The following is a 10,946-nucleotide window of genomic DNA, read 5'->3' as shown; positions in this document are numbered from 1 at the left end:
AAATACATAAAAAATAAAATCCCGAGGGAGCGCCCAATACGTGACACGGCACGCTAGTGGTGATGACTGAGCGCACGTCAAGTGACACGCTCTCAGCCCACCAAAAGTGATCCTTGAGGGGCTCCGGCAAGGCGTACCCCTCAGTTAGTTGCTCTTGAAAAAAAGAGAGATTTAGGGCTGATCCTTTTTCCCCTGTGCCTCAAGTTTTTTGCGCATCCCGCGACGGTCTTTGTATTCGTACCATGGGTGCCACAAGTGTATTGTCTAGCAGCGATGTTACGACACTAGATTCTCCAAAACTTACGTCGATGGCTTTACAAAACCTCTTTACTTTTAATTAATGTTCTTTTGCCCAATAGAGCATCGTTCGGATCTTTCTTGCTTTCTTTTTTCCAGTTAAGAAATAAAAACTAAAGACTAGCAATTTATTTAGTAGACCACTTCTATAGCTTAATTTTCGCAAGTTTCCAACTGTTTTCTCATATTTATAGCTAAATGGTAATGCAAAGACTTGAACCATTAGAATCGTGCCAATGTGTATGTGAATCATCATGGTCTTTGGAGGACATTGCAACTCTTTGTGCAGGTTCTTATTATGTGCTGCTATTCAACTCTGAAACTACTTTTTTTGGTACTGTTACTAGCCAGACTCTAAAGATTACCTATTTCCCGTTAATAATTGAAATTCTAATTCTTATATGTTCATTGCCATATTGAGGATTCTATATGGTACTCCCTCCGTCCCACATATAAGACGTTTTTGCAAGCTAACGTTTAACCTTTTAGGGGTTAATAGTGCCCACCTTCATTGTGTTTATGTTTGTGTTACAGTGTTTAAGTATTAGTTTGCCCAATAATAAACTTTAATAGTTGCTTCTGTAACAGACCCAAAAAAATACGGTTCAAAGTTACTGTTGATTTAGTACGTGGTAGTTGTGGTGTCAGCATCCCTCTGCGCCTGCTCTTCTATTTCAACCGGAAACCCGTGATTGTCAGAAAAGAGTTGGGTCCAGAACTAGCGGACAGAGTAGGGATGTAAATTTGGGATAGTCTCACCGCAGGCAGAACATATACCCCTGCTAAAAGCTGGCACCGCATCCCGGTCGAACTCTTAATTTTTTGGCGCAAAACTTAAAATCCATGATATCAAAAATAGTTGAAAAACGACCAAATGGTTGAGAGAGTCAGTGTGCATGCAGAGCAGGCACAAACAGAACTCGTCTCCCTCTCCATGGCAGATGTAAAAAGAAGTCAAATCATGGAAATTAACCCGCTCTGCCCTCTCAGAAGAATAGAAATAAATAGCAAAAGTTCAAAAATTACCGGGGCATCGCCTGAAGCAAGTCTGGTCGGCGAGCTGCCATGAACACGGATAGCAAGCACTCATCATCCTTCATATCTCTGCAGACCTGGACATCAAGGGAACATCAATATCAGTGTGAAATAAGCATCCTGATAACAGGAAACCAGGTACGCAGCAAAGATAACTGACTCACAGTCGGTTTACTCCATGCACGCAACAAAGTATCTCAACTCCGTTACAGCTCAAGGGAGGATGGACTTCATAACGTCCAAGACTGCATCACAGCCGGACGGCCTGAAGACACACCGTCTGGTTGCCACTGTTGGCGCGTCGCCATGGGTTGAGCGCAAGGACAAGCTCCTCAGTCTTGTTGTCGACCTAAATATGATCATGGCCCGGATCAATCATATATGCATGAACAAAGAACAAGCGAGGCTGCTTCAAGGAACTATACACCTTCCACGGAGTTGAGCAGCCCTCGTCCCTGCTATCTAAACTACATGAGCCAGTGTAGAAGATGATAATTGTCCCCATCCTGAGAGACTGCACATATGATCTCTCCATGGCCGTGCATCTGAATTTTGAATCATAATCCCTCCCTTGGAAACAACTCTCGGCTGCAACTGTCTACTAGACTTGCAGAAACAAGTGGCTGCTTCTATACAGACCAAAAAGGGATCATCTCGTGCAGAAGGAGCAGCCAACTTCTTCATCACTCAGAAGCAAGAAACAGAGAGGAAGAGGGAGAGAGAAGAACCGAAAAGTGAGGTCAACTAAAGGTACTAGTGGTTTGGGAATTTGGATCGGGGGCGAACGCACTAGGACGGTAGGCTCGTTATGATGGATCAGTCATGAGGCGTAACCAACCAAAAGTGTTGTCCCCATATGCCATGCTCTAAAAATGCTCCATGCTGGATATGTTGGATAGCAGCCGATGCCCCGCTGTTCCATGTTACTCCAGGTAACTATAGTCTGGTAGAGAAGATTATCCCATAGTTTGCAGAGGTTTAGTGATCAAAACCACTTCTTGAGGTAGAGAAGGTGTAATCCTCCCAGAGAAAAAGGTGAGAGAGAGAGAGAGAGAGAGAGAGAGAGAGAGAGAGAGAGAGTTGTCTGTTGTGAGAAAGAAAACCATCCTATAGATTGGTGCGAGTAAAATTGGTAGGAGCGCAATAATGCTACACTTACGGGCAAGTGCTACGGAAAGATTGCCTATGGGCTGAGGTGGCCGAACGAGAGAACGACGAGGCGGAATTCACGCAAAGTAAAAAAAACTGAGCACCAAACAGTTGATTCCACCTCTGCGCGTAAGTGATTCCGTATGCTACCCTTACGGGCAAGTGCTACGGAAAGACGGTGGACCAACACTTGTGCCTATACCTGGCCAAACCTCGGGTCGGGCCGGGCCTAGCCAAGCCCGACACAAAAAACCCAGGCCCGGGCCCGGCCCGGCCGTCGGGCCTGTGTTTCTGGGCCCAAGCATGTAAAAGCCCGTCGGGCTTCGGGCCGGCCCGGCCGGACCTTCAGAAAAATGCAAAAACGACAGGCCCGGGTCCGGCCTGGCCCGGCCTTCGGGCTAAAAAACTAGGCCCGAGCCTGGCCCGGGGGCAGCGTCGGGCCGGGCCGGGTCGGGCTTTTTCGGGCCGGGTCGGGCCGGGCTTCCCATGGCCAGGACTACTTGTGCCGTTGTGCGTGATTTTTGACATGCATATTGCTTCCTGTACCCATGCATATGTTGCAGGCTGGGTGGCTTTCTTCCCCGTTCTCACCTTGCTGGCCGTAAAAATCCTTCCTTTTCGGCCGTTTACGGAGCACGTGCCTTTTCGGTCTCCTGGAAAACTAAGGTAGCCACTTGCTAAGGTAAAGGCCAACGGCCCTTGTGCAAGCCGCCCAGCCTGGAGCAGAACAAAATTATTTTTGTGATGCATAGGAGATTGATGCTTCGTTGGCTCCAAAACAAAGAAAATAATATGCCTGCTTTGTTGGTTTGCTTTTTTGTCGGCCACCGGTGAGCACTCGCCGCCGGCGGTGGTGTGTGACCATGCCAGCATTGAGGGTTAGGTATGCATGTCCTTCTGTCATTATGTGCTGCAGAACTCTGGACTGAAGACAAAGAAAACCATAGAAGATGGAATAGGAAGGGTCTAGGAACTCTCTTTAGAGCATCTCCACTCGCCCTCCAACCCCAGGGCGTATTTTTTAGGGCCGGCACCGAAAAATCGGCCCAGTCGCGCCCCCAACTCCTCATTTATCGGCGGTTTTGTTGGGGAACGTAGCAGAAATTCAAAATTTTCCTACGTGTCACCAAGATCTATCTATGGAGAGACTAGCAACGAGGGGAAGGAGAGTGCATCTACATACCCTTGTAGATCGCTAAGCGGAAGCATTCAAGTGAACGGGGTTGATGAAGTCGTACTCGTCGTGATTCAAATCACCGATGATCAAGTGCCGAACGCACGGCACCTCCGCGTTCAACACACGTACAGCCCGGTGACGTATCCCACGCCTTGATCCAGCAAGGAGAGAGGGAGAGGTTGAGGAAGACTCCATCCAGCAGCAGCACAACGGCGTGGTGGTGGTGGAGGAGCGTGGCAATCCTGCAGGGCTTCGCCAAGCACCACGGGAGAGGAGGACGACTTGGGAGAGGGGGAGGGCTGCGCCAGAACTTCGTGTATAGCTCCCATGCGCCTCTCCACTATATATAGGGGTGGAGGGGCTGGTTTCTTGCCCTCCAAGTCTATTGGGGCGTTGGCCAAGGTGGGAGGAAAGAAATCTCATTATTTCCTTCCCCACCGATTGTTATCCCCCCTTTTTAGGGATCTTGATCTTATCCCTTCGGGATATGATCTTATTCCTTCTAAGGGGGGATCTTGGTGCGCCTTGACCAGGGGTGTGGGGCCTTGCCCCCACTACCCACGTCCATGTGGGTCCCCCCATGCAGGTGGGCCCCACTCCGGAACCTTCTAGAACCTTCCCGGTACAATACCGAAAAATCCCGAACATTTTCCGGTGGCCAAAATAGGACTTCCCATATATAAATCTTTACCTCCGGACCATTCTGGAACTCCTCGTGATGTCCGGGATCTCATCCGGGACTCCGAACAACATTCAGTAACCACATACAAACTTCCTTTATAACCCTAGCATCATCGAACCTTAAGTGTGTAGACCCTACGGGTTCGGGAGACATGTAGACATGACCGAGACGTTCTCCGGTCAATAACCAACAGCGGGATCTGGATACCCATGATGGCTCCCACATGTTCCACGATGATCTCATCGGATGAACCACGATGTCAAGGACTTAATCAATCCCGTATTCAATTCCCTTTGTCTATCGGTATGTTACTTGCCCGAGATTCGATCGTCGGTATCCAATACCTTGTTCAATCTCGTTACCGGCAAGTCACTTTACTCGTTCCGTAACACATCATCCCTTGATCAACTCCTTGGTCACATTGCGCATATGATGATGTCCTACCGAGTGGGCCCAGAGATGCCTCTCCGTTTACACGGAGTGACAAATCCCAGTCTCGATCCGCATAAAACAATAGATACTTTCGGAGATACCTGTAGTGCACCTTTATAGTCACCCAGTTACGTTGTGACGTTTGATACACCCAAAGCACTCCTACGGTATCCAGGAGTTACACGCTCTCATGGTCGAAGGAAGAGATACTTGACATTGGCAAAGCTCTAGCAAATGAACTACACGATCTTTGTGCTATGCTCAGGATTGGGTCTTGTCCATCACATCATTCTCCTAATGATGTGATCCCGTTATCAACGACATCCAATGTCCATAGCCAGGAAACCATGACTATCTGTTGATCACAACGAGCTAGTCAACTAGAGGCTCACTAGGGACATATTGTGGTCTATGTATTCACACGTGTATTATGATTTCCGGATAATACAGTTATAGCATGAATAAAAGACAATTATCATGAACAAGGAAATATAATAATAACACTTTTATTATTGCCTCTAGGGCATATTTCCAACAGTCTCCCACTTGCACTAGAGTCAATAATCTAGTTCACATCGCCATGTGATTAACACTCACAGGTCACATCGCCATGTGACTAATACCCAAGAGTTTACTAGAGTCAGTAGTCTAGTTCACATCACTATGTGATTAACACTCAATGAGTTTTATGTTTGATCATGTTGCTTGTGAGAGATGTTTTAGTCAACGGGTCTGAACCTTTCAGATCCGTGTGTGCTTTACAAATCTCTATGTCATCTCCTAGATGCAGCTACCACGCTCTATTTGGAGCTATTCCAAACAACTGTTCTACTTGGAGCTATTCTAAATTATTGCTCCGTTATATGTATCCGGTCTCTCTACTCAGAGCTATCCGGATAGGTGTCAAGCTTGCATCGTCGTAACCTTTATGACGAACTCTTTTACCACCTCCATAATCGAGAAAATTCCTTAGTCCACTAGTTATTAAGGATAACTTTGACCGCTGTCCTGTGAGCCATTCTTGGATCACTCTTGTACCCCTTGACTGACTCATGGCAAGGCACACTTCAGGTGCGGTACACAACATAGCATACTGAAGAGCCTACGTCTTAAGCATAGGGGACGACCTTCGTCCTTTCTCTCTATTCTGCCGTGGTCGAGCTTTAAGTCTTAACTTCGTACCTTACAACTCAGGCAAGAACTCCTTCTTTGACTGGTCCATCTTGAACACCTTCAAGATCATGTCAAGGTATGTGCTCATTTGAAAGTATTATTAAGCATTTTGATCTATCCTTATAGATCTTGATGCTCAATGTTCAAGTAGCTTAATCCAGGCTTTCCATTGAAAAACACTTTCAAAATAACCCTATATGCTTTCCAGAAATTCTACGTCATTTCTGATCAACAATATGTCAACAACATATACTCATCAGAAATTCTATAGTGCTCCCACTCACTTCTTTGGAAATACAAGTTTCTCATAAACTTTGTACAAACCCAAAATTTTTGATCATCATCAAAGCATACGTTCCAACTCCGAGATGCTCACTCCAGTCCTTAGAAGGATTGCTGGAGCTTTGCATACTTATTAGCATCTTTCGGGATTGACAAAACCTTCCGGTTGTATCACATACAACCTTTCCTCATTAAAATCGTCGAGGAAACAATGTTTTGACATCCTATCTGCAAGATTTCATAAATAATGCAGTAATCGCTAATATAATTCCTACAGACTCTTAGCATCGCTACGAGTGAGAAAATCTCATCGTAGTCAACTCCTTGAACTTGTCGGAAAACATCTTAACGACAAGTCGAGCTTTCTTAATGGTGACATTTACCATCATTGTCCGTCTTCCTTTTGAAATCCATCTGTACTCATTAGCCTTACGACCATCGAGCCGTTCTGCCAAAGTCTACACTTTGTTTTCATACATGGATCCTCTCTCGGATTTTATGGCCTCAAGCCATTTATCGGAATCCGGGCCCACCATCGCTTCTCCATAGCTCGTAGGTTCATTGTTGTCTAGCAACATGACTTCCAAGACAGGATTACCGTACCACTCTGAAGTAGTACGTGTCCTTGTCGTCCTACGAGGTTCGGTAGTGACTTGATCCGAAACTTCATGATCAATATCATAAGCTTCCACTTCAATTGGTGTAGGTGCCACGGGAACAACTTCCTGTGCCCTGCTACACACTGGTTGAAGTGATGGTTCAATAACCTCATCAAGTCTCCACCATCCTCCCACTCAACTCTTTCGAGAGAAACCTTTCCTCGAGAAAGGACCCGATTCAAGAAACAATCCATATTGCTTTCGGATCTGAATTAGGAGGTATACCCAACTGTTTTGGGTGTCCTATGAAGATGCATTTTATCTGCTTTGGGTTCGAGCTTATCAATCCTGAAACTTTTTCACATAAGCATCGCGGCCCCAAACCTTTTAAGAAACGACAACTTAGGTTTCTCTAAACCATAGTTCATACAGTGTCATCTCAACGGAATTACGTGGTGCCCTATTTAAAGTGAATGTGGTTGTCTCTAATGCCTAACCCATGAACAATAGTGGTAATTCGATAAGAGACATCATGGTACGCACCATATCCAATAGGGTGCAACTATGATGTTCGGACACACCATCACATTATGGTGTTCCAGGCGGTATTAATTGCGAAACAATTTCCACAATGTCTTAATTGTGTGCCAAAACTCGTAACTCAGATATTCATCTCTATGATCATATCATAGACATTTTATCCTCTTGTCACAATGATCTGCTACTTCACTCTGAAATTACTTGAACCATTCAATAATTCAGACTTGTGTTTCATCAAGTAAATATACTCAACATTTACTCGAATCATCTGTGAAGTAAGAACATAATGATATTCACTGCATGCCTCAGCACTCATTCGACTGCACACATCAAAATGTGTTACTTCCAACAAGTTGCTATCTTGTTCCATCTTACTAAAAATGAGGCTTTCAGTCATCTTGCCCATGTGGTATGATTTGCATATCTCAAGTGATTCAAAATCAAGTGAGTCCGAACGATCCATTTGCATGGAGTTTCTTCATGCATATACACCAATAGACATGGTTCGCATGTCTCAAACTTTTCAAAAACGAGTGAGTCCAAAGATCCATCAACATGGAGCTTCTTCATGCGTTTTATACCATTATGCCTTACATGGCAGTGCCACAAGTAAGTGGTGTTGGCGAACGTAGCAGAAATTCAAAATTTTCCTACGTGTCACCAAGATCTATCTATGGAGAGACCAGCAACGAGGGGAAGGAGAGTGCATCTACATACCCTTGTAGATCGCTAAGCGGAAGCGTTCAAGAGAACAGGGTTGATGGAGTCGTACTCGTCGTGATTCAGATCACCGATGATCCTAGTGCCGAACGGACGGCACCTCCGCGTTCAACACACGTACAGCCCGACGATGTCTCCCATGCCTTGATCCAGCAAGGGGAGAGGGAGAGGTTGAGGAAGACTCCATCCAGCAGCAGCACAACGGCGTGGTGGTGATGGAGGAGCGTGGGAATTCTGCAGGGCTTCGCCAAGCACCTACGGGAGAGGAGGAGGTGTCACGGGAGGGAGGGAGGCGCCAGGGACTCAGGTGTGGATGCCCTCCCTCCCCTCCACTATATATAGGGGCAGGGGAGAGGGGGGAGGCGCAGCCTTGCCCCTTCCTCCAAGGAAGGGGTGCGGCTAAGAGGGGGGGAGGAGTCCATCCTCCCCAAGGCACCACGGAGGTGCCTTCCCCCTTGAGGACTCTTCCCTCCCCAAGTTTCCTTGGCGCATGGGCCTCTTGGGGCTGGTGCCCTTGGCCCATATAGGCCAAGGCGCACCCCCTACAGCCCATGTGGCCCCCCCGGGGCAGGTGGACCCCCCCGGTGGACCCCCGGACCCCTTTCGGCACTCCCGGTACAATACCGATAAAGTGCGAAACTTTTCCGGCGACCAAAACAGGACTTCCCATATATAAATATTTACCTCCGGACCATTCCGGAACTCCTCGTGACATCCGGGATCTCATCCGGGACTCCGAACAACATTCGGTAACCACATACAAACTTCCTTTATAACCCTAGCATCATCGAACCTTAAGTGTGTAGACCCTACGGGTTCGGGAACCATGCAGACATGACCGAGACATTCTCCGGTCAATAACCAACAGCGGGATCTGGATACCCATGTTGGCTCCCACATGTTCCACGATGATCTCATCGGATGAACCATGATGTCCAGGACTTAATCGATCCCGTATACAATTCCCTTTGTCTAGCGGTATTTTACTTGCCCGAGATTCGATCGTCGGTATACCGATACCTTGTTCAATCTCGTTACCGGCAAGTCTCTTTACTCGTTCCGTAACACATCATCCCGTGATCAACCCCTTGGTCACATTGTGCACATTATGATGATGTCCTACCGAGTGGGCCCAGAGATACCTCTCCGTTTACACGGAGTGACAAATCCCAGTCTCGATTCGTGCCAACCCAACAGACACTTTCGGAGATACCTGTAATGCACCTTTATAGCCACCCAGTTACGTTGTGACGTTTGGTACACCCAAAGCATTCCTACGGTATCCGGGAGTTGCACAATCTCATGGTCTAAGGAAAAGATACTTGACATTAGAAAAGCTTTAGCATACGAACTACACGATCTTTGTGCTAGGCTTAGGATTGGGTCTTGTCCATCACATCATTCTTCTAATGATGTGATCCCGTTATCAATGACATCCAATGTCCATGGTTAGGAAACCGTAACCATCTATTGATCAACGAGCTAGTCAACTAGAGGCTCACTAGGGACATATTGTGGTCTATGTATTCACACGTGTATTACGATTTCCGGATAATACGGTTATAGCATGAATAAAAGACAATTATCATGAACAAGGAAATATAATAATAATACTTTTATTATTGCCTCTAGGGCATATTTCCAACAGTCTCCCACTTGCACTAGAGTCAATAATCTAGTTCACATCGCCATGTGATTAACACTCACATGTCACATCGCCATGTGACCAACATCAAAGAGTTTACTAGTGTCATTAAACTAGTTCACATCATCATGTGATTTAGACTCAATGAGTTCTGGGGTTTGATCATGTTTTGCTTGAGAGAGGTTTTAGTCAACGGGTCTACAAAATTCAGATCCATATGTACTTCGCAAATCTCTATGTCATATTGTAAATGCTGCTTCCACGCTCCACTTGAAGCTATTCCAAATGGTTGCTCCACTATACGTATCTGGTTTGCTACTCAGAGTCATTCGGATAGGTGTTAAAGCTTGCATCGTCGTAACCCTTTATGCCGAACTCTTTATCACCTCCATAATTGAGAAAATTCCTTAGTCCACTAGTTACTAAGGATAACTTTGACCGCTGTCTGTGATCCATTCTTGGATCACTCTTGTACCCCTTGACTAACTCATGGCAAGGCACACTTCAGGTGCGGTACACAGCATAGCATACTGTAGAGCCTATCTCTTAAGCATAGGAGACGACCTTCGTCCTTTCTCTCTATTCTGCCATGGTCGAGCTTCAAGTCTTAATTTCATACCTTACAACTCAGGCAAGAACTCCTTCTTTGACTGATCCATCTTGAACACCTTCAAGATCATGTCAAGGAATGTGCTCATTTGAAAGTATTATTAAACATTTTGATCTATCCTCATAGGTCTTGATGCTCAATGTTTAAGTAGCTTAATCCAGGTTTTCTATTGAAAAACACCTTTCAAATAACCCTATATGCTTTCTAGAAAATCATTTCTGATCATCAACATGTCAACAACATATACTCATCAGAAATTCTATAGTGCTCCCACTCACTTCTTTGGAAATACAAGTCTCTCATAAACTTTGTATAAACCCAAAATCTTTGATCATCTTATCAAAGTGCACATTCCAACTCCGAGATGCTTACTCCAGTCCATGGAAGGATCGCTAGAGCTAGCATACCTTTTAGCATACTTAGGATCGACAAAACCTTTCTAATTGTATTACATACAACCTTTCCTTACGAAAACTGGTAAGGAAACTCGTTTTGACATCCATCTGCCAGATTTCATAAATGCAGCTAATGCTAACATGAATTCGACGGACTTAAGCATCGCTACGGATGAGAAAATCTCATCGTAGTCAACTCCTTGAACTTGT

General features: G+C 45.7%; 1 protein-coding gene across 2 annotated transcripts in view; it reads right to left on the bottom strand.

The window, feature by feature from the left end:
* Nucleotides 1–2,301, bottom strand: part of LOC119311502 — a 14,105-nt gene extending 11,804 nt beyond the window's left edge. Inside the window, exons 1-2 of one of the 2 annotated variants that reach the window (XM_037587137.1) lie at nucleotides 1,497–2,301; nucleotides 1,324–1,409 (exon numbers count right to left, since the gene is read on the bottom strand). In XM_037587137.1, coding sequence (XP_037443034.1) covers nucleotides 1,324–1,390 — 67 coding nt within the window. In that variant the 5' untranslated portion in view covers nucleotides 1,391–1,409; nucleotides 1,497–2,301. Of the gene's footprint in view, nucleotides 1–1,323; nucleotides 1,410–1,496 lie in introns of those variants that run through there. The other variant, XM_037587136.1, reaches the window with a different exon arrangement.
* Between the last annotated feature and the right edge of the window lie 8,645 nt (nucleotides 2,302–10,946).

The sequence above is a fragment of the Triticum dicoccoides genome, chromosome 5B (assembly GCF_002162155.2).
Source record: "Triticum dicoccoides isolate Atlit2015 ecotype Zavitan chromosome 5B, WEW_v2.0, whole genome shotgun sequence".
Lineage (NCBI taxonomy): Eukaryota > Viridiplantae > Streptophyta > Magnoliopsida > Poales > Poaceae > Triticum > Triticum dicoccoides.
Note: the sequence above shows the minus strand (reverse complement) of the source record. Positions and strands in the feature narration are given on the sequence as shown.